The 24,165-nt window shown below is 44.3% G+C and overlaps 1 protein-coding gene across 11 annotated transcripts in view; it reads right to left on the bottom strand.

Annotated features, from left to right (window-relative positions):
* The window catches only part of LOC105480647 (aspartate-rich protein 1-like), a 32,359-nt gene extending 9,059 nt beyond the window's left edge, over positions 1-23,300 (bottom strand). The window contains exons 1-12 of one of the 11 annotated variants that reach the window (XM_071080090.1): positions 23,003-23,300; positions 22,790-22,874; positions 20,071-20,231; positions 16,263-16,342; positions 14,327-14,394; positions 13,495-13,516; positions 10,370-10,461; positions 9,125-9,146; positions 6,240-6,349; positions 5,741-5,762; positions 5,401-5,442; positions 1,810-1,891 (exon numbers count right to left, since the gene is read on the bottom strand). In XM_071080090.1, the coding sequence (XP_070936191.1) occupies positions 1,810-1,891; positions 5,401-5,442; positions 5,741-5,762; positions 6,240-6,349; positions 9,125-9,146; positions 10,370-10,461; positions 13,495-13,516; positions 14,327-14,394; positions 16,263-16,320 (518 nt within the window). In that variant the 5' untranslated portion in view covers positions 16,321-16,342; positions 20,071-20,231; positions 22,790-22,874; positions 23,003-23,300. Of the gene's footprint in view, positions 1-1,809; positions 1,892-3,049; positions 3,216-5,400; positions 5,443-5,740; positions 5,763-6,239; positions 6,350-9,124; positions 9,147-10,369; positions 10,462-13,494; positions 13,517-14,326; positions 14,395-16,262; positions 16,343-20,070; positions 22,977-23,002 lie in introns of those variants that run through there. The other 10 variants (XM_071080084.1, XM_071080085.1, XM_071080082.1 and 7 more) reach the window with 10 other exon arrangements.
* Between the last annotated feature and the right edge of the window lie 865 nt (positions 23,301-24,165).

Genomic DNA, 24,165 nt, shown 5'->3' with positions numbered 1-24,165 from the left:
CTCCCATCTACTCAGGAGAATGAGGCAGAAGAATCACTTGAACCCAGAAGCTGGAAGGTGCAGTGAGCCGAGATCACTCCATTGCATTCCAGCCCGTATGAGAAAGTGAGACTTGGTCTGTAAATAAATACATAAATACATAAAAATCCAATACCTGAAACTATGAAAAAAAATCCTGCATGAGAATCTAGCAAATACCCTTCTTGACAGAGGCTTTGGCAAAGCATTTATATGTCAAATCCCCAAAAGCAACGGCAACAAAAACAATTACTGATAAGTGGGACCTAAAACACAAAAGAGCTGCTGCACAGAACAAGAAACAACCACAGAGTCAGCACACAGCCTATAGAATGAGGGAAAACATTCCACAACTACGCATCTGAAAAACATCTAATATCTACGATTTACCGTAAAGACCTTAAACAAATAAAATCAGAAAAAAAAAAAAAAACTTATAAAAGGGCAAGGAACATGAACACTTAAAAGGAGGTGTACCAGTAACTAACAAGCATGAAAACATGTTCGATCTCACTGATCATCAGAGAAATGCAAATCAGAAACATACTGAGATACCATCTACACTGGTCAGAATGGCAATTATGACACACAGTCCACAACAACAGAGGCTGGTGGGGCAGATGAGCAAAGAAATGCAGGTCCACTGTTGGGGGAAATGCAAACTAGTTCAGATCCCCTGGGGAGCAGTGTGGACATTTCTCAAAGAACCTAAAAGAGAACTACCACCCAACGCTGCAACCCCACTCCTAAGGATCTATAAAGAGGAAAATCCTTCCATCCAAAACTCACATGCACTCCTATGTTCACGGCAGTACTACTCACAATGGTAAAGACATGAATCAGCCTTGGTGCCCATCAGCAGTGGATCAGAGAAAGGAAATATGGTACATACACACCATGGAACACTACACAGTCATAAAACACAAATACATGCTCTTACCAGAAACCTGGACAGAGCCATAGGCCATTATGAAGAGAAGGCAAGAACAGAAAACCAAAATTTTCAAAACAGCTACAAAGGTCAGTTGTGAATGTTCTCTCCACAGAGAAATCATAACTCTGGAGCTCACAGAGGTGTCAGACACTGCAACTTCATTATGATGCTACGTTTACACAGATCAAATTGTCCCTTGCACCCGCTGGTTATACGCACATACTCTACGGCAATGAAACTGCTGTCCCATTTTGGTAACGTTCATTCTCACCGGAGTGAGATGATATCTGAGTGTGGTTTTGATTGACTTCTTGTGAGGATCAGTAATGTTGATTCAGAATCTTTTACCTGTGCATCCTTCTCAGGTCTTCAGGTTCTTTGGCCAGTCTTACACATCAAATAGAAACAAGTTCATGATAACTTGGCAAACATCTCTAACCACAGCAAAATGTAAATCAAAACCACATTTAGATATTGGTAACAGGTACAGAGTGACACTGAGACACAATGAATCTGTTCTGGTGTTCTATTGCACAGCAGGGTGACTAGGTGACTAGGGTCAACAGAATCTAGAAAATTTTTTCAAAATCAGCTGGAAAATACGGTTCTGAATATTCTCTCCACAGAGAAATAATAATGATGGAAGGTCACAGAGATGCCAGATATGATGATTTGATCATGATACTACACCTACATATGTCAAAATGTCCCTTGCACCCTTGGGTTGTGTGTGTGTGGGTGAATGTATATACCCAAACACACACACACACACACTATAGAAACAAAACTGCCATCAAATGTTGCTAGTATTCATTCTAACTGAAGTGAGATGAAATCTGAGTGTGATTTTCACTTACACTTTTGTGTGCATCAGCGATGGTGAGAATCTTCTCTTTGACCTGTGCATCAACCTCATGTCTTCAGGTCCTCTGCCCAGTCCTACACAACAAATTAAAAACAAATTCACAATAACATAGCAAGTACCACTTATCATACACACACAAAAATAAAAAACACACTCAAGATTCCATCTCACTCTACATGCAACAGATGCTACAAGAAAAAAGTTGAAACATATGAAAACACAATCCAGTCAAGGTGTGGATTTCCGGAGGAGGCACTTGTCTCCACATGTGGTGGGAAATGGTAAACTAGTATGCACACTAAAGAAACCACTTGGATGTTCCTTGAAATCCTAAAACTACAACTACCATTTTCTCCAGCAGTTCTACTCCTAGGTATATACACAGAGGACATGATCAGGACATGGAAGAGATTATCTGTCATCCCAGGTGGCATTCAGCCCTATGCTCAAAAGCCAAGAAAAGAAATCAGCCGACCTGTCCATCCACAGATGAAGAGATGAAGAATCTCTGGTACACAGACACAATGGAATACTTTTATACCATCAAAATTCATGGAATGCTATCATTTCCAGCAACATGGCTGCACCTAGAGATAGTCTGTTCAATCAAATCAGAAAGGCAGACAAAGACCAAGCCCGCATGTTCCCACTCATGTGGGAGCTGAAAAATTTAACTCACTGAAGGTGAAAATACAGTAGTGGTCACCACAGACTAGGTGGAGGAGAGGACCTTAAGGATTGGCAATAGATACACAGAGAGTTACAGGAGAGGAATACATTCTGGGATTCCACTCCAAAGCAGGGCAATGATATTTAACAATATGGTTATGCCATTTTCAAAATAGCTACCAAGGAGGATACTGAATGTTCACACATCGAAGATATGAAACTTACACGTGGTCACAAGCATGGGAAACTCCCTGATTTTATCCATACTCAAGGTATACAAACAAGTATCAGAATGTCCCAATGCACCCCTAATTCTGGACATGAAGTATAAAACAAACGTTTTATGAAATGTTAACAATACACGGCTAAATGTTCACATGGAACCACCGAAGACCCAAGGAACCTGAATATGCAAAGCAATTCTAGGGAATACAAACTCAATTGGAGGCCACACACTCCCCAATTTCAAATTACATGTAACACCTCCACTCATCCAAAGACTACAGTAGTGGCATAAAAATGAATCCATGAACCTAGGGACATAAGAGAATATAAACACACACCTGTATGCAGTCAACACATTATTTTTCAAAGAATGCCTAGAAGATGCAATGAGGCTGGGTGCTGTGGCTCACACCTGTACTTCCAGCAGTTTCAGAGACCGAGTTGGGCGGATCTCTTGAGGTCAGGAGTTCAGACCAGCTTGGCCAAAATGGTGAAATCCTATCTCTAGTAAAAATATGAAAGATATTATTCAGGTGTGCTGGTGCACAGCAGCAATCCCAGCCACTTGGGAAGATGAGGCAGGAGAATCACTTGAAGCAAGGAGGCGGAGGTTGCAGAGAGCTGAGATCTCACCACTGCACTCCAGTCTGGGTGAGAGCATGAGTGGGACTGTGTCCCCAAGGGGAAAAAGGATGAGATGAGGAGTCAGCAGTCTGTTCAATTAAGCAGTCTGAAATGACTGGATAGCCACATACAAAAGAATGAAATAAGACGTTGACATTATACAATACACAAACATAAACTCAAAATACATTAAACCCTAAACACAAGACCTAAAAGCATAAAAGTGCTACAGGAAAACACACAGTGAGCTTAAGTTGAGGAAAACCTGAATCTAAGCTCACAGGATATAAAAGCAAACAACAGACAAAAGAGAAAAATAGAAAAAAAACTACTTCCAACAACAGAAGTCAAAACCTCTAGCTTTTGTTATTGACTTTACCTTACAAAAACAATCACTGCTAGTCAGGCACGGTGGCTCACACCTGTAAACCCAGGACTTTGGGAGGCTGAGGTGGGTGGATCCCCTGAGGTCAGGAGTTCGAGACCAGCCTGGCCAACATGGTGAAACCCCTTATCTACATACAAAAATTAGGTGGGCGTGGTGACAGTTGTCTGTAATCCCAGCTACTCAGGAGGCTGAGGCAGGAGAATCACTTGAACCCAGGAGGCAGAGGTTGCAGTGAGCCAAGATTGCACCACTGCACTCCAGTCTGGGCAACAAAGTGAGATACTGTCTCAAAAAAAAAAAAAAAAAAGACGTTCAAGTGATCAACCAACATGAAAAAATGCACAACCTCACTGCAATGCAGCTCCCAAACACAATGAGACATCATCTCAAGTTGGTCACAATGGGTAATTTTCCAAAGTCAAAACAACATGCTGGCGAGGCAGCAAAGGAAAGAGAACGCTGCTACGCTCTTGGTCAATGTGAAAACTAGTTCACACTGTGGAAACCAGTTTAGAGATTCTCAAAAAACCTAAAACAGAACTACCATCAGACCCAGCAATGCCACGACACTTGGTATCTATCCAAAAGACAATAAATCCTTCTATCAAAAAGAAACATGCTCTCCCGCATTCATGGCCATACCATTCACAAGAACAAAGATGTGGAAGCATCCTAGGTGACCAGCAACAGTGGATTTGAGGTTTGTTTTTTTTTTTTTTAATGTGGTGCATACACATCACACAATACTACACAGCCATAAGAAGAACACACAATCATGTCCTAAGCAGCATGGATAGACCTGGGGCTTATTATGTTTAGCAAACCAAGGCAAGAACAGAAAACCAAATACTCAAAAAAAAAGAAAAAAGAAAGAAAAAAACAAACAAAAAGTCTAGAACTTGAGTGATGAATGTCAACTTACAGAACAAAACCAAAGCCAAATTTTTGAAGACAGGAAATAGTGTGATACTATCTTTTGTGGGAACTCTTGGCTTCCCCAAAATTAGAGAACTGGGGAGAAAGAAGCCTCAGCTCAGAATCTGTGACTGGGTTGAAAGTGGAGGCTGGAAATGTGCTCAATGTCAAACTTTCCTCCTCCATTCAAAGGAGACTGGAGTTTTACCAGTGAGCCTAGAGTGAATATTCACCCCGCCATCCACCCCAGGAGATCCCTTTAAACCGGGAACACACAGTGAGGACAGAAACATGAATGTGCACTAACAAGTCCTGAAAGTTCAGAGGGTGATTCTCGATTTCCCCTTGGCACACAGCAGAAGAACTGTGTCTCTAGGTTCCAGGAAATGCCTGTGAGAGAGCTGTGTCCCCCAGATTCCCTTCAACACAGATGACACCCAGTGCTTAAGCCTACACCCCTTGGGACCAATCCCAAGGAGTGTTGACTAATCTAAACCGAAGGCTCTGATGTTCCATAGGCAGAAAAGAGCAGGTGGACTGCAAAGAGAATCTCTCATGAACGCAGCACCCTCATAGCCCATACAGACAGTTCTTACCATGATGCCAAGAAACTGAAAACAACAAGCCAGACTTCACACATATTTCCATTTTCCTTCTGATTTCATACCCCCTCCTTCACTCCCTCCTCACAAGCAGCAGGGATAACCTGGAGGCTCCTAGGAACCTTTTCCCATTGGTTTTTCCTGGCACATAGTTCCCTACCTGGATGAGTCTCCTCATCACTTATGCTCTCCAGCGTCAAGTCTTTAGAAAGAAAAACACCAGGGTAAGTCATTAGAGTGACTCACCCACTCCTCCTACGTTAGCTGAAGCTGATTGATGGGCTTTTCTCCCACCCCACACTGCTTCATACATGATCCCCTCATCTTTTTTCTGGATTGACAAACTTTCCTACAGCTTCTTGGGCCAGAGTTCTATACCGGCAAAATCACTTTCTCGAGAATCCCAAGCCTCTTTCCCAGCAGGAACCCAGAATCAGGTTTCTACACACTGAAGCCAGCAAGTTTTTCCCTCGGGAAGCGAGTTATTTCATGGTACATACCGTTTCCTTTCCAAGCTCTTATCTGCAATTATATAAAAGAAAACATTATGAGAATCAGATTCTGCTGTGCACTTCACACAGATGTGTTATTCTCTTGATAACGATAAAAAACCAGAAGACAGTACAGTGATTGAGCCATAGGTCAAAATCCCCAAAGACTAGCACAGAGGATAGCTATAGAAAAACAAGACCTCTATTCACAGAATTTACCTTTAAATTTAATTTTATATGCAAATGCACAATGCTTAATCCAAGGAGGAAAACTGGTATTGTGGAAAATGCCTCAGTATTGCAGTTGATAATGGATGCTGTCATTTAGAAGCAGCATAGTGTACCACGTATCAGTTGGGAAGACACGCTCACTGAATTCCAGCCCCACAAAGACAATAGTGTACAGTGTACATAACGTACATTGCCAGGTTTTCAAATCAAAATTAATTGAGAAGTAAAGAATCAGGAAAGCAACATTGATGTAGAAGACAAAAAAGGGGGATCTTACCTGGACATCATCATCATCATCACAATCAACATCACTATCATCATCATCATCATCATCTTCGTCTTTGCATTGCGGTGAGCATCTCAAAAACAGGCCGTCCTCAGGACGAGCTGGAAGGACACAGAGGAAAGATCAGTGCACCGGTGGTTGGTGACTGTGAGTCACTCAGGGAGCTTTGCTGGATGTGGTGTATGGAGGTGGTTGATATACAAGAATGGACTGAGTTGATACTGGGCTATTCCCCTGAGTGGAAGATGGATGGCAGAGGAGGCGAGCTGGAAAGACATGAAACATGGAGACCTTGGCTTCGTACTAGAGGCATCGGGCAGCAACACAAAACAGTCAACCCAAAATGGAACTAAAATGCACACTGAGGGTCAATGGAAGAGTGCCTTCCTGCCTCTCAAGTGTTTTGAAACTCTTCTAAACAAACAGCCGTTTCTTAGTGTATTCAAGACCGCGTCAGTACACTAGAATCTATGCTGATACTACATTTAGCATCTGTTTTAAAAGATTTATTACTTGATTAAAAGCCTATTTTAAGGGTGAAGTGGACTCAATTTTACCCAAATTACTCTATCCTATTAATCACACATTCTTTTTCATAGAGATCATTTAAAAATTCAGTATTAAAACGCTACAATTAAAAATAGTCATGATTTCCCATTTGTAAGTCTTCTTCTGGAACGACTTCTACACACCCTTTTGGGGCCCTGTGATCAGGGGCTTCAGCAGCTCCTGTGTGACTCTCCCTGGGGAGATTCCCTAAAAATCAAGCTTCATTCAAAGAGGCCAAGCTCACACAGCCTGCTCTACCTACACCAGTGAAGCTGAGAGACGTGACTTTGACCACTTTCTGCCATGAAGATAAGTTTAAAAGTTCAAATACACATTATCTACTGAAATGAGGAAATGTATACCAACAGAAATGAACAAATTCATGAAAAAATGTACAAGAGTATGGGGGTGATTTTTGGTTAACAAGCTTACATAAAAATTATTTTTTTGGCCGAGTACTCTGGCTCACATCTGTAATCCCAGCACTTTGGGAGGCTGAGGCAGGTGGATGACCTGAGGTCAGGAGGTCATGACCAGCCTGGCCAACATGGTGAAACCCCGTTTCCACTAAAAATACAAAAAGTTAGCCAGGCATGGTGGTGAGCGCCTGTAATCCCAGCTACTCAGGAGTCTCAGGCAGGAGAATTGCTTGAACCTGGGAGGCAGACGTTACAGTGAGCCAAGATCATGCCATTGCACTCCAGCCTGGGCAACAAGAGTGAACCTCCATCTCTCTCTCTCTCTCTCTCTCTCTCTCTCTCTCTCTATCTATCTATATATATATATATAGATATATATATATATAGATATATAGATATAGATATAGATATAGATATATAGATATATAGATATAGATATAGATATAGATATAGAGAGAGAGAGAGATGAGATGCCTATTCATTCAGACATACAAAATATTGGTATAGGAAATCAAAAATTTTTATCAGTCATGTTAAATCTAACTTATCAGCTGACAACATGAAGATCCTAGGAAATAAGGAAGGTACAAATAAGTGGAAAGGCATCCTGTATTTATGGATAAGAAGACTAAACCCGACTAACACACAATACTACACAATGATCTACAGACTCACAACAATTACTATCAAACTGGTAACACCCATCTGTGCAGAAATGGAAAAGATAATCCTACAATTTTAATGAATTTTATGTGCCTTATGTAACCATGATGACATTAAAAAAATTGTGTTAGAGGATGCAGGTTCATGAGATTGAAATACACACACACACACACACACACACACACAAAATACAGAAATACAGAGAGTATGTTTCTAGCGTAGGGGCACTTATAAGTTTCACAGATATAGAGAGCCCAGAATTGAATGAACACACATACAGTAAACTGATCTTCAACAAACGTGTCAAAAATACACAATGGGGAAAGGAAACCCTCTTGAACAAATGATGGTAAAACTGCATATTCTCATTCAAATGAAGAAATAGAATGCTGACAGTGTGCTCAAGGTTGTGCTTCTCCCTCCATTTCCAAGACACTGGAGCTTTTGCACTGAGCCCAGATTGAATTTTCATTCTGTCCTCCATGCCGAGGAAGAGCTCTTGATACCAGAGGTAAGCAGGGAAAAACAGACAAATGAGTGTGCTGTCAGGAAACCTAACAGTTCATAAGGTGAGGATCAATCTCTCCTATGCATCTGGGCACACCACAGAAGAATTCTGTCTCCAGCATTAAGTAACTGCCTGCGATAGAACTCTGTCCTAAACTAAAGGCTTTGAGATTTTGCAGTGGCAGAGGCAGGAAAGAGCAGGTGTTCTAGAAAGATCATCTTTAAATAATAAATAAGAAGAGGTGATCGAAAACACAGGATACTCAAAATCTCATAAACTCAAAAGAACAAACTTCACTTACATTTACTTTTTCTTTTTCTCTTTCTACACCCTCCCTCAGCCTCCCAAGCAGCAGGTATAACATGAAGGCTCCTGGAAATGCTGTGTTACTAGACCGCACTTGAAATCTTCTTACCTACCTAGAAAGGCATCCTCTTCCCTGCTGAGATTCTCCAGAATCCACTCTTTAGAACCACCAACATCAGGATAAGTCAGCGAGAGGTGCACTCACTTCTCCTCCTCCAGGTGAAGACACACGGGGTCACACAAAATCTCCTGGTTGGTCCTCTGGGTTCACACACATTTCTACAGCCCCTCTGCTCATAGCTATACACTTGCAAAATCATTTGCTCTCACCAGATCCCCAATATTTTTTAACAGGAACCCAGATTAAGGTTTCTATATATTAAAGCCAGAAAGTTTGTGTCTCAGAAAGTGAGTTAGTTCAAGGTACGTACCCAGGACAGGTGATGGTAAAATCTGCTACGAGACAAAAGAAGATGCCATGAGGATCAGATCAATTCTGCTGCACCCCTTACACAGATCTGTTAGTCTCTTGATGACTGCAGAAAACTACCTGTGAAACAGTGGTGAGTCAGAGTCAAAGTCAAAGTCAAAGGCCAAACATTCTAGAATAGAGGACATGCATGGAAAAGACAAGAGCTTTTCCCACAAAATTTATCCTTGACATTGATTTAGGTTGGTAAATGCACAATGCCTAATCCAAGGAGAAAAACTGGTGTGGAGGAAAATGCCCCTGCATTACAGCTGATGATGGATGCTGTCCTTCAAAACCATCCTAGTGTGTCATGTATTAGATGAAAAGAAACTCCCACTGAACTCCATCCTCACAAAGAGAATAGTGTGTGTTGTACATAATGTGCCTTGTCATATTTTTATATCAAAATTCACTTCAACCAAAGAAGATTAGTCTAAGATGAAAGTTTGCTAGCCTGCAAAATAGCTCGTTTTGTCTGTTCTTCTCAGCCTGCCCAGCTACTTAGGTCATAAGTCAAATACTTGAAGTGCCCCCGAGCTGACTAGGATAGCAATGCATTGTGGGCTGCAACAAAATGCAGTAAGACAACCCTAGAAAAATACCTAAAGTATCTCCCCAAAAATCAATAGGCAACACCTGGGAAGATTGTGACCCCACAGTTCTCAGCCTATGAGGAACCAGGGGAGGGACCTGCACACTAGGGGATAAATTGCTTGTGGAAAGTGTGCTGGGTGTGTCTGCCCATCAGACACCGGATCTTGCAACACTATCATTAAAAGTCTCACTTTCCGCCAGTTGGGGTGGCTCATACCTGTAATCCCAACACTTTGGGAAGCTGAGGTGGGCAGATTACCTGAGGTCCGGAGTTCGAGACCAGTCTGGCCAACATGCTGAAACACCATCTCCACTAAGAATACAAAAATTAGCTGGGCATGGGGACACATGCGTGTAATCCCAGCTACTCGGGAGGCTGTGGCAGGAGAATTCATTGAGCCCAGGAGATGGAGCTGAGATTGCACCACTGCACTCCAGCCTGGCCAACTGAGCGAGACTCTGTCTCAAAAAGAAAAAAAAAAAAGAAAGAAAATCTCACTCTTGCTGTTTTTCAGCTCCCTGAGTCCATTCTTTGGGTTTGGACTGGTGAGTTTGTTTCTCACATCAGAAAACCAACATTTCCTTAGAAGACAAAGAAAGGTGTTCTTACCTGGACATCATCATCACCATCATCATCATCACCCCAGTCATCATCTTCACTTGGTGGTAGGCATACTAAACTCAGGTTGTCCATAGAAGAAGCTGGAAGGACACAAGAAAGATCAGTGCACCGGTGGTTGGTGACTGTGAGTCACTCAGGGAGCTTTTCTGGATGTGGTATATGGAGGTGGTTGATTAACAAGCATGGACTGAGTTGATGCTGGGTTATTCCCCTGAGTGGAAGAGGGATGGCAAAGGAGGGGATCAGGAAAGACATGAGACATGGAGGCCTTGGCCTTGTACTAAAGGCATCATGCAGCAACACAAAACAGTCAACCTAAAATGGAAATAAAGCACACACTAAGGGTCAATGGAAGAGTGCCTTCCTCCGTCTCAAATGTTTTGAAACTCTATGAAACAAACAGCATTTTCTTAATGTATTCAAGACTGTGTAAGTACATTAGGACCCAATTATGCTGGTACTACATCTAGCATCTGTTTTAAAGGATTAATTACTTAATTTATTGGTGAAAAGGATTCAATTTTACCCAAATTACTCTGTTCTACTGATCACACATTTTTGTTTGTTTGTTTGTTCATTTGTTAGTTTGTTTGTTTCTGAAATGGAGTGTCACTCTGTCATCCAGGCTGGAGTACTGTGACACGATATTGGCTCACTGCAAGCTCCACCTCCCGGGTTCACACCATTCTCCTACTTCAGACTCTGGAGTAGCTGGGACTACAGGCACCCGCCACCACACCTGGCTAATTTTTTTTGTATTTTCAGTAGAAACGGGATTTCACCATGTTAGCCAGGATGGTCTCCATCTCCTGACCTCATAATCTGCCCACCTCAGCCTCCCAAATTGCTGGGATTACAGGCATGAGTAGTAATCCTGTCTGGTGCCTGGGATTACAGGCACCAGACAGATCACAATTTCTTTTTCATAGAGGTCATTTAAAAAATTAAGTATTAAAATGCTAAAATTAAAAATAGTCATGATTTCCTCTTTGTAAGTCTTCTTCTGGAACCATGGTGTGTGCACACAATTATTTGGGTTCCTGTGATCAAGGGCTTCAGCAGCTGTGTGTTGCTCTCCTGCAGGAGATTCCCTAAAGATCGGGCTTCATTCAAACAGGCCAAGCTCACACAGCCTGCGCAACCTACACCAGTGAAGCTGAGAGACGTGACTCTGAAAACTTTCTGCCATGAGGATAAGTTTCCAGGTTCAAATATACCTGAGCTACTGAAATGAGGAAATGTATACCAATAGAAAATGAGCAAATTCATGAAAAAATGTCCCTGAGTATGGCGGTGATTTTTGGTTAACTAGCATACATAATATTTTTTATTTGACGCATAATCATTCAGACAGACAAAATATTGGCAAAAGATACAAATTTGGCCAGGCACGGTGGCTCATGCTTATAATCTTAGCACTTTGGGAGGCCAAGGTGGGTGGATCATGAGGTCAAGAGATCGAGACCATCCCGGCCAACAAGGTAAAATCACATCTCTACTAAAAATACAAAAATTAGCTGGATGTGGTGGCATGCATCTGTAGACCCAGCTACTCAGGAGGATAAGGCAGGAGAATCACTTGAACCTGGGAGGTGGAGGTGGCAGTGAGCAGAGATCATATCATTGCACACCTGTATGGTGACAGAGTGAGACTCTGTCTCAAAAACAAAAAACAAAAAAAGAAATCACAAATTCATATCAGTCACATTAAATCTAACTAATCAGTTGTCAACATAAAGATTCTAGAAAGTAAAGAACGTACAAGTAAGTTGAAAGGCTTCCCATATTCATACATAGAAGACTAAACCTGACTAACACACAATACTACACACATGATCTACAGACTAACACCAACTGCTACCAAATTGGCAACAGCCATCTGTGCAGAAATGGAAAAGATAATCCTAACATTTTAATGAACTTTTATGTGCCTCAAATAGCCATGGCAACATTGAAAAAGAATAGTGTTGGAAGATGCACATTCATAAGATTGAAATCTAAAAATAAAAATTAAAAAAAAAACAGAAAAATTCAGACAGCATGCTTCCACTGAGGGGGGCACCCATAAGTATGACAGATATAGAATTGAGAGCACCGAATTAAATGCATACATACAGAGTCAGCTGATCTTCAACAAAGGTGCCAAGAATACACAATGGGGAAAGGAAAACGACTTCCACAAATGATGGTAAAGCTGCATATTCTCATTCACATGAAGAAATGGAATGCTGACAGTGTACTCAAGGCTGTGTTTCTCCCTCCATTTCTAAGACACTGGAGCTTTTGCAGTGAGCCCACAGTGAATTTTCATTCTGTCCTCCATGCCCAGGGAGATGTCTTGATACCAGAGGTAAACAGCAAGGACAGACAAATGAATGTCCTGCCATGAAACCTAAGTTCATAAGGTATGGATCAATCTCTCCTATGCATCTGGGCACACCACAGAAGAGTTATATTCAGGATCAAGTAACTGCCTGTGACAGAACTGTGTCCCAAACCAAAGGCTGTGACATTTTGCAGTGGCACAGGCAGAAAAGAGCAGGTATTCTCCGAAAAATCATCTTTAAATAATAAACCAAGAAGAGGTGATTGAAAATACAGGATACTCAAAAGCCCATGAACATAGTACTCCTCACCATGATGACATTAAAGTCTGAAAATAACAAATGCGGCTTATATTTACTTTTCCTTTTTCTCTTTCTACACCCTCACTAAGCCTCCCAAGCAGCAGGTATAACATGAAGGTTCCTGGAAATGCTGTTTTATTAGACCCCATCTGAAGTCTTGTTGCCTACCTGGAAAGGCATCCTCTTCCCTGCTGAGATTCTCCAGAATCCACTCTTTAGAACCACCAACATCAGGATAAGTCAGTGAGAGGTGCACTCACTTCTCCTCCTCCCGGTGAAGACTCACTGGCTCACACAAAATCTCCTGGTTGGTCCTCTGGGTTCACACACATTTCTACAGCCCCTCTGCTCATAGCTATACACTTGCAAAATCATTTGCTCTCACCAGACCCCCAACATTTTTTAACAGGAACCCAGATTAAGGTTTCTATATATTCAAGCCAGCAAATTTGTTTCTCAGAAAATGAGTTAGTTCAAGGTACGTACCCAGGACAGGTGATGGTAAAATCTGCAATGAGACAAAAGAAGATGCTATGAGGATCAGATCAATTCTGTTGCCCCCTTACACAGATCTGTTAGTCTGACTTCAGAAAACTACTTTTGAAACAGTGGTTGAGTCCACGTCAAAGACAAAACACTCTAGCATAGAAGACATGCATGGAAAAGACAAGAGCTTTTCCCACAGAATTTCTTTGAAGTTGATTTAGATTGGTAAACTCACAATGCCTAATTCAAAGAGGAAAACTGGTGTGGAGGAAAATGCCTCTGCATTACAGTTGATGATGGATGCTGTCATTTAAAAACATCCTACCATGTCATGTATTAGATGGGAAGACGTTCCCACTGAACTCCACCCCAAGAAGGACTATTGTGTATGTTGTACATAATGTGTCCCATCGTATCCTTATACCAAAATTAATTGAGAAGGAAAGAAATCAGGTGAAGGAAATAGTGTACACAGTGGTCCATTTTTACGACAAAGTGCCTTGAAGTTGTTTAGCTCAGCAAAGGACAGAAGAAATACTAGGCTCCTGGTTGGATGGGCAATGCTGGCTTGTTGGGTCCCCCTTCCACCCCGCTTAGTTGTCCTCACTTTAACAAAGAAGTATAAATGCAGTAAGACAACCATAAATATATATATATATATATATATATATATATATATATATATATATATATCTTGCAAGACCATCATTAAAATTCTCACTTTCTCTGTTCTGCAGGCCTCTGAGCCCATTCTTTGGGTGTGGATGGGTGAGTTTGTTTCTCACATCAGGAAAGTTGCATTTCCTTAGAATGCAAAGAAAGGGGTTCTTACGTGGGCATCATCATTGTCTTCCTCACTTGGTGGTAGAGATTTTAAACTCAGGCAGTCCTCAGGGGGGCCTAAAAGGACACAGAGTTAATGTCAGTGCCCTGGTGGTTGGAGACTGTGAGTCCCTCAGGGAGCTTTGCTGGATGCGGCATATGGAGCGTGGGACTGAAGATTCTGAGACCATCTCAGAGAAACAACTATGTTCAAGTAGTGAGCATGAGGGAGTCTCACCAGATACCTCGCATCTTAGTCAGTGCCTGGACCTAATAAGACTCTGCATTCCCAAGTCAAAGACCAAGGCTTTGATGTTTGCTGTGACATAGACAGGAAAAACTGATCTTCTGATAACCATTAAACACCAGAGCAAGAAAAAAAATGGTTACAAACACAGCACACAAAGCCCATGGACACAAACGGCCTCATCTCTATCTTATTAAAATACAAAAGGAACAAGTCATACTTCTACACGTATTTCCTTTGGTTCTGACTTCATTGCCCTTTTCCTGATTTCCAAAGCAACAGGAGTCACCCAGCTGCTCCCAGAGATCCTCCTAGAGTATCATGCTCTACCTGCAGGTCTGCCTCATCGCAGCTGCCCTCATGGACGGTGTCCATTGGCCAATCTTTAGAGACAAAAACTCCACAAGAAGTTATTCCAGAGAGCAACTTGTCCACCCTCCTACTCCAGGTGAGGCCACACTGGGTTACGCAAGATCACTCTGCCCTTCCCTTGGTGTTGTCAGACTCTCCCTGGGCTCTGGGGAGTCAGAGGTCTCTAAAAAGGCATTGCTCACACTGGCCAGCCTTCAAGTGAGAAAGAGGAACTGAAGGAACCACCTTTCAACTTCTTCCTTCCACTGGCCCATTATAGGTCTCACCTCCAATCTCACAGCCCTGAGGTTCCCACTTTAAGGTGCATGCTTTGAGTTAGAGGAGTTCAATAATCAGCCCCTTAGCTAGGCTTACAGCAGATGTGAAAGAACATTCTGTGGGGATGGAAATCTCTCTGCTGCATGAACAGAAGGCTGCTGGGGGATTGCATGGTGGCTGCTGTGAAGTTCTGAATTTTTTTTTTTTTTTCGAGACAGAGTTTCACTATTGCTGCCCAGGCTGGAGTACAATGGCATGATCTCGGCTCACTGCAACCTCCGCCTCCCGGATTCAGGCGATTCTTCTGTCTCAGTCTCCTGAGTAGCCGGGATCACAGGCATGCACCACCACACATGGGCTAATTTTTGCATTTTTAGTAGAGATGGGGTTTCACCATGTTGGCCAGGTTGGTCTCGAACTCCTGACCTCAGCTGATCCACCCGCCCCGGCCTCCCAAAGTGCTGGAATTACAGGTATGAGACGCCACGCCCAGCCCTGAACTTTTAATTGTAAATATTTAAATGTATTTAAATATGAAGAGGCACATATATGACTGAGAACCACACTAGAGGGCACAGGAGACCCAGACATGAGGAAGACATGTCCCCCCTCGCCTGGTGTTTTCTTGCAAAATAGTTCGCAGCTCTGCTCCTGCCATACATTTATGGTTACTTAGTGGACATCTGCAAAAGGTCCAGTCACTGTGTGGGTCTGGGGATATAACAATGAGGACAACATCCAGATCCAGAGGGATGCCAGCAGGGGGCACAGATGCACACAAGGGAAGAGCGTGGCCCTGCACACCCTGTCTAGACAGGATCAGAGCAGCAGGAGCCGAGGGCCAGAGGCACCTCACTGTCCTAAGAGCTCAACCTCATCTCCAGGGACCCTGACTCAGAAGCTGGGGCAGACTCCAGGATTGGTGTAGGGCTCAACAAGCTGGACAGGCTGAGAAGGGAACATTTCCACACCTGCACTAGATCCCAGCCCAGGGCTGACCTAGAATTCATCCCAGGGATGTGTTCACTGCAATGCCCATGGGGCCTAACATGTTCTCCCCAGGACTGACCTCTGGGATAAGGACTAATGAGGAAGACACAGTCACTGCCCTGGCAGGAAACGCCCATAGCCAGGGTTCCTCTATCCAACCTGTGGGAAGACACAACACAGATAGAGTTTGACACTGAAGATTCCAAACCTTCTATAAAATAAATGGAAACTGATGTGTTCTGGATTCCACAGAAGAGTTGCAAGGATGAGCTGGACTCTGGAATCAGTCCCCATCCCTTTGCTGAGCTCCTGGTGCACTGGAACTCATGTCCCTCCCCACCTCCCCTGCTACTCGGGAGTGCTGCAGCTACAGGCCCAGTGTTAGGGGGTCTGTCCCGTTGAAACACATTTCAGCCAGGCACAGTGGCTCACACCTGTAGTCCCAGCACTTTGGGAGGCCGAGGCGAGTGGATCACCTGATGTCAGGAGTTCGAGACCAGCCTGGCCAACATGCAGAAACCTCATCTCTACTACAAATACAAATATTAGCTGGGCATGCTGGCCCATGCCTGTAATTCCAGCTACTCAGCAGACTGAGGCAGGAGAATTACTTGAACTTGGGAGGTGGACGTTGCAGTGAGCTGAGATCGCACCACTGCACTCCAGCCAGTGAGATCACACCACTCACTCCAGAGTGAGACTCCATCTCAAAAAAAAAAAAGAAAAGAAAAAGAAAAGACCACACACACACATTTCTGGGCCAGACAACCCTTGGCCAACAGTGTCTCCTCAAGGACCATCCTCAAGTGACTTCCAGAAGAGGTGAAAAAGAAAAACTCATCTGTCCCAGCCCCAGGAAGATCAGGCCTGGGACCTGTTTGTGTCTGTCCTGACCCTGAAGTCCATCCCTGCTGACTTGTGTCCTGTCTGCTCTGTGTCAGACAAGTGGGGACCTGATTCCTGCTCTGATCCCTCAGCAATTTCTGCTGGTATCACTGTTATCATTGCACAAAGAGATGGAGATGACAAGAGAAAGCAATGAAACTCCATATTTGAGGCATTTAAGATGATGTCCACACCATACTCTCAGCAGGCAGGAAGGCCAGGTCCTGCTCACTCCTACTCAGAAGGGGTCTCAGAGGTATGAGTACTAACCCTGTGATATTTCTTCTCGGCTCTTCCCTTTTTTTCTTTTTTTTGAGATGGAGTCTAGCTCAGTCACTCAGGCTGGAGTGCAATGGTTCGATCTCGGCTCACTGTAACCTCTGCCTCCTGGGTTCAAGTGATTCTGCTGCCTCAGCCTCCTGAGTAGCTGGGATTACAGGCACCTGCCACCACACCCAGCTCATTTTTGCATTTTCAGTAGAGACAGGGTTTCACCAGGATGGCCAGGCTGGTTTCGAACTCCTAACCTCAGACAATCCATCCACCTCCTAATTTTTTTTTTAAGTTCTGCGATACATGTGCAGGACGTACAGGTTTATTACATGGGTAAAAGTGTGCCATGGTGCTTTGTTGCACCTGTCAACCCATCACCTAGGTATGAAGCCCTGCATGCATTAGCTGTTTATCCAGATGCTCTCCCTTCCCCTGCACACTGACAGGCCCCAGTGTGTGTCATTCGCCTCTCTAACACTGTACATATTCTAAGACCACTCCCTTGCTGATGACAATTCTAAGTGATGGGTCATGGGGTGCTCTCTTGCCTGTTTTTGTCTGGAGAGACTGCCTGGATTCAGGTTCCTGATAGGAGTGAGGACCTGGAGTGCAGTGTGAGAAACAGGTGGCTCAGTGAAGAGCAGTAATCATCCACTAGAGTCCCTGGAGACAGCCATATCATTTAGATGGTGTGGGTTTGTAAGCAGGTGGGTTGGAAGGTAGCTAGGGGTGAATCAATGTGTAGTGAGTGTGAGTGTGTCTGTAAATGTGTGTTTTCTCCCCAAAATGTGGCCGCACATGCCCAGCACAGTACAAGTGTTACTTTTCTTGAATTCTTGGCCTATGTGGTCCTCTCACCTCAGCCTCCCAAGTCATGTCATTCTACTAATAGAAAGGAAGAGAAACTTCAGCACCACCATACTCTTTACATAAATGACCTCTTTCTTCCCTCACCACAGCTGTACCTGAAGGTCAGTTTAATATCCCTACTCCTTAGATGGAGAGAGTGCAGAAAGGAGTGAACCCAGATTTTGACCTCCTGAATGGAAGAGGCAAAAGTGAACCCAGAAATGGGTCCCAGTGTTGATGGTCTGTATGACTCAACTGTGTCATCACTCAGGCTTGGTGACAGGACCCCACACCAGGGAGTTCCAGCACCTATGTGTGCCCTTGGAACTGTGTGGCCTATAAGCTGCCAAACTTTGCCCATCATCAACTGGGGCCCCAGTGGTCACATAACCCTGGGTAGCAAAAGGTACATGGAACAAGAGATGTTGGCATGGACATTACTGTGAAATACACATAGAAAGCCCACAGGCTTCTGGTCAGCTCACAGATTCTGAGAAGTGTAAGGGATCATGTAGAACAGTGCAGGTCAACATCTGTCAGTGCTGGGCTCATTCCTCAGAACTTGGTCAAAGCAGGGAAGATCAGGAAGATACTGTATTGTATTTAATATGACTACCTCAAGCCTTAGAAATGCTCCAATCCATGGCTGGGTGTGGTGGCTCAAACCTGTAAACCCAGCACTTTGGGAGGCCGAGGCAGCAGATCACTTGAGGTCAGGAGTTTGAGACCAGTCTGGCCAACATGGTGAAAGCCTGTCTCTACTAAAAATACAAAGATTAGCCAGCCATGGTGGCCCATACCTGTAATCCCAGCTACTTAGGAGGCTGAGGCTGCAGAATCGCTTGAACCTGAGAGGTGGAGGTTGCAGTGAGCTAAGATTGAGCCACTGCACACTCCAGCCTGGGTGACAGAGTGAGACTCTGTCTCAGAAAAATAAAGAAATGAATAAAAAGAGATGCTCCAATCCATAGCAGACAGACAAGGGCCAGTGCCACATCAGAACTCAGGACATTATCATTAGCCTGGTGCCCATCACCCTCACTGGAGACCTCCTGCACAGCTAGGTGAGTGAGGCTCAGCACTCACCAGGTACTGATCCCCGTGATGGACTGTCCCACTGTCGGGGGCTGGGGCAAGCATCAGCAGCCACTGACTCAGTGGACGCACACACAGTGTAAAGAACTGGAAGATGTGGGCTGGGCACGGTGGCTCATGCCTATAATCCCAGCACTTTGGGAGGCTGAGGCAGGTGGATCACGAGGTGAGGAAATTGTGGCCGTTCTGGCTAACATGGTGAAACCCCGTCTCTACTAAAAATACAAAAACATAACCAGGTGTAGTGGTGGACACCTGTAGTCCCTATTCAGGAGGCTGAGGTTAAAGAATCACTTGAACCCAGGAAACACAGGTTGCAGTGATCTGAGATCACACCACTGCACTCTAGCCAGGGCAACAGAGCAACACTCCATCTAAATAAATAAATAAATAAATAAATAAATAAATAAATAAATAAACATTTTAAAAAAATAAGCTACCTTAAGGGATGGTAGAAAAGAAACAATCTGACCCTTACCTGGTTCCTCTATTTAGGTACCAAACTGGCCAGATAGGTCGGCTAGAGAATGGGATGGGGATTCCAAAATTGGGGTATTTGAATTTTCATTGAGAAAAGGGCTCTCCCTTTTCTAGATCAAAAAAGCCTCAGTGACAAAGACAAGAGGCAGAGTCAGCCTTTGCCCCCATGCCCCAGATCTGGGAAAGCTGGCTATGGGCAGGAGGGAGCTGGAAGCTGAGGATGTCTCTGGGGATGAGGTTATGGGAAGGGGGTGAGGGTGGCCACGGGTGTGCCAGAGAGTAAACGGCATCCATGGCTTTTTTACCTGTGGGCATCTTTTGGTTGCCGATGTGCTGCAGTTCATGGCCCTCCGTGGCTCCCACATCCAGCTTGCCAGGCTCTACACTAGTGGATTCTGATGTTGCAGCAGCCACAGCCTCGTAAATAACAGATTCATAACAGGGTGCCACCTTCCCCCTGCACCAGCTACAGCTGGAGTTGATACAACAGGTCAGTATACACTCCATGGGGCACCCACACTTCTCTCCACTCCTGCCTGAGCCTTCGATGAAACTGAAACGGTGCTGCCCGAGCAGCCACACTACTGAGGCTGGCACAGCACTTGTAGAAGCAGCCTGACCCCAGGCAGATCTGGGGCCTCAGCCCTTACTCCGCTGCCACCTCCCAAACTGGCTGGTCTATGAGGTCGGGGACCTGCTGTCTTCTTTGAAAAATAAACGAACACGACAAGCGCTGAGAGGCACAAAAACTGCCGTGAGACAGCACAGTCGGAGCTCCTCCTCCTTCCACTACCAGCTACCGACTGAGGGTTGCTGGCCCTGGCTGATGCCTATAACCACAAAGCTTCCTATGTCACCTGCTTACCAGGAAACAGCCAGGTCAGGCTAGTGACTCAAAATGTCCAGCCCCACAGCCCCACACAATGCCTCACAATGCCCATCCCTGCTGCTGCCTACCTTGTGGCCACCCTGCCCCTCTGTGGTGATGGCACTACTCAGGCTTTTATTCACCCTGGGCTGCCTGAGCTTTCCAGTCCTGAGGAAAGTGCGGGGGAGTTATTACTGGAAGTCACCCTTGGCAAGAAACTCAATAGAAAACCCTAGTACAACCGGGCGCGGTGGCTCATGCCTGTAATCCTAGCACTTTGGGAGCCTGAGGGGGGTGGATCACTAACTCCATCTCTACTAAAAATATAAAAATTAGCCTGGCGTGGTAGCGGGCACTTGTAGTCCCATCTACTCAAGAGCCTGAGGCAGGAGAATTGTTTGAACCCGGGAGTTAGAGGTTGCAGTGAGCCAAGATCATGCCATTGAACTCCAGCCTGGCCCAAAGAGAGAGATTCTGTCTCAAAAAAAAAAAAAGAGAGAGAGAGAGAGAGACATTATGTTCATCTGGAAGAACAGGTAAGGCTAAAGGCAGTGGAAATGACTGCAGTGGATGGAAAAGTCTTGTGATCATTTGGGAGAGAGAACAGAAGCGCTAGATGATTAGATGTGGAAGAACAGCGCAAGTAAAAGGAAAAACAGGCTGCTGAGGCTCTAGTTTGAAGGACTGGGTAAATAGCAGTGACTTTCTCCTACACAGAGAATGTAGGAAGAGGAATAGGTAGCGGGAATAAGATAGTTTTCAGCTGGGCGCAATGACTCCCACCTGTAATCCCAGGACTTTGGGAGGCCAAGCTGGGCGGATTATGAGGTCAGGGGTTTGAGACGAGCCTGGCCAACATGGCAAAACCGCATCTCTACTAAAATTACAAAAATTAACCAGGTGCGATGAGGGGTGCCTGTAGTCCCAGCTACTCAGGAGACTAAGGCAGGAGACTCACTTGGACCCAGGTCGTGGAGTTTGCAGTGAGCCGAGATTGTGCCACTGCATTCTAGCCTGCGTGACAGAGCAAGACTCTGTCTCAAAAAAAAAAAAAAAAAAAAAAAGAAGAGATAGTTTTGGACTCTTAAGTATTGCATTGAAATGGAGCTCTCTGGTAGAAGTTAGATAGAAACCTCTGTAGGATAACTCCATTCTGTGACATCACAAGTCATGTTTTTTAAAAAAACACATACAAACTCAAACCATTACAGAAATTTCCTAAAATTTACATACTAAAATATGACAATTTTTTAGTTATTACTTTCCTTTTTTTTTTTTTTTTTTGAGACAGAGTCTTTGCTCTGTCACCCAGGCTGGGGTGCAGTGGCACGATCTCAGCTCACAGCAAGCTCTGCCTCCTGGGTTTACGCCATTCTCCTGCCTCAGCCTCCCGAGTAGCTGGGACTATAGGCATCCGCCACCTCGCCCGGATAGTTTTTTGTACTTTTTTTTTTAGTAGAGACAGGATTTCACCGTGTTAGCCAGGATGGTCTCGATCTCCTGACCTCATGATCCGCCCGTCTTGGCCTCCCAAAGTGCTGGGATTACAGGTTTGAGCCACCGCGCCCGGCCTAGTTATTACTTTCTTAGAGCAACTTTGAATTTACAATCGTAGTGAATGAGGTGTCATGTAAAATAAAGCTGCTATATAAAAATGACATTTAAATTTTATTGTCATCAGAGCATATAAAAAACAATTGAAGCCATGGGTATGGCAGGGATTGCTTTAAAAAGCTGTGTCTAATGAGGGGAGCTGGAAAGAAAGGAGACTTGGGGGCCAGGTGTGGTGGCTCACACCTGTAATCCCAACACTTTGGGAGGCCTATGCAGGCGGATCACCTGAGGTCAGGAGGAGTTCGAGACCAGCCTTGCCAACATGGCAAAACCCCGTCTCTACTAAAAATATAAAAATTAGCCGGGTGTTGCAGTGGGCACCTACAATCCCAGCTATTCGGGAGGCTCAGGCAGGAGAATTGCTTGAACCCAGGAGACGGATGTTGCAGTGAGCTAAGATGGTGCCACTGCACTCCAGCATGGGTGACAGAGCAAGACTCTGTCTAAAAAACAAAATAGAAAAGAAAGAAGACTTGGGGAATAGGGAGGTTTAAGTGGCATTAAGTAAAGCCTACAAATGGGAGCAGTGAGAGTCAGGGTACCTGAGTGTTCATCAGAAACGGCTGATCGGGTGAGTCTCATCACAATGGAGCTGGTGTCTGCTTCTCATTTCTCTAATGGCCGTACCTAGCACAGTACCTGGTCAATAGGGACTCAATACATAATACCCCGATGAACACAGAAAAATTCTGCCAGTTCAAAATTATGTCTATACCCACCAACTTCCCTCATGGAGTTTTACTTCTTTTACTTACTGTAATGTTTTGAAGTTCATCCCTCCTGTGGCTTGTATCCATAGTTTCTTTTCTTTGTATAACTGAGCAGCACTCCACTGTATGCAGACCACATGGGTCTATCCATTCTCTAGCTGATGGACACTTGGGTTGTTTCCAGTTGTTGCCTAGAGTGAATGAGGTTGCTGAGAACATTTATGTATACGTCTTTTTTAACACATGCTTTCATTTCTTCTAGATAAATTCCTAGGGCTGGCATTGCTAGGTCAAATGGCTAGTTTATGCTTAACTTCTTTTTTTGCTTTCTTATTCACAGAAAATATTACACTGATACATAATATTGAACATTTTTATGAGGCGCATGTGCTGTTTGGTTCCCTGCATCCAACATGTCATCATTAAGACAGTGAATTTGGAGTATGGCCTTGAGTATTTACCATTTCTATGTGTTGAGTATATCTGAAGTTCTCTCTTAAAGCTATTTTGAAATATACAATACATTATTGCTAGCCATAGCCACCCTACTCTGCTATCCAACATTAGAACACACTCCTTGCATCTAACTGTAAGTGTGTATTCGTTGACCAACCTCTTTGCATTCCCTTCTTATACCCGGAGGAGAGAAGAAGGAGGGAAAGGAGCTGTGGGTGGCTGAATTAGGGCCCAGGGATGGCTGTGTCCCAGTCCCGGGACCTGTCCATGTGCTGTGTTGTGTGGCCACAGGAACTTTACAGATGTGAGGATGTGAAGGAGCCTGAGGTGGAAGATGATCCTGGGTTATCTGGGTGGGTCCAAGGTGTGATCTTTATAAGGGAAAGAAGGAGGCAGGAGGGTCAGAGTGAGAGCAGGTGTGGGGGTGGAGGGAAAGAAAGGGAGAGAAAGAGGGAGGGTGAGAGAAGACAGTGGGGAGAGAGAGATAAGAGTGGGAGACAGATTTGAAGATGCTGAGCTCTGGCTTTGAAGTTGGAGGAAGGGGCCAGGAGCCCAGGGTGTCCTCTAGAAGCTGGAAAAATCCTGGAAATGGATTCTCCCCAGAGCCCTCAGAAGGAGCCTGGTCTGGCTGGCACCCTGATTTTAGACTCTAGGATTCATTTTGGACGTCTGACTCCACACCAGGGAGAGAATCAATATGTGATGCTTTAAGCCTCTAAATTAGGGGTCATTTGTGACAGCAGCCACAGGAA

Source organism: Macaca nemestrina, chromosome 15 (genome assembly GCF_043159975.1).
Source record: "Macaca nemestrina isolate mMacNem1 chromosome 15, mMacNem.hap1, whole genome shotgun sequence".
In the NCBI taxonomy this organism is placed as follows: Eukaryota; Metazoa; Chordata; class Mammalia; order Primates; family Cercopithecidae; genus Macaca; species Macaca nemestrina.
The sequence above is the reverse complement of the archived record's forward strand: the minus strand, read 5'-3'. Positions and strand labels throughout refer to the sequence as shown.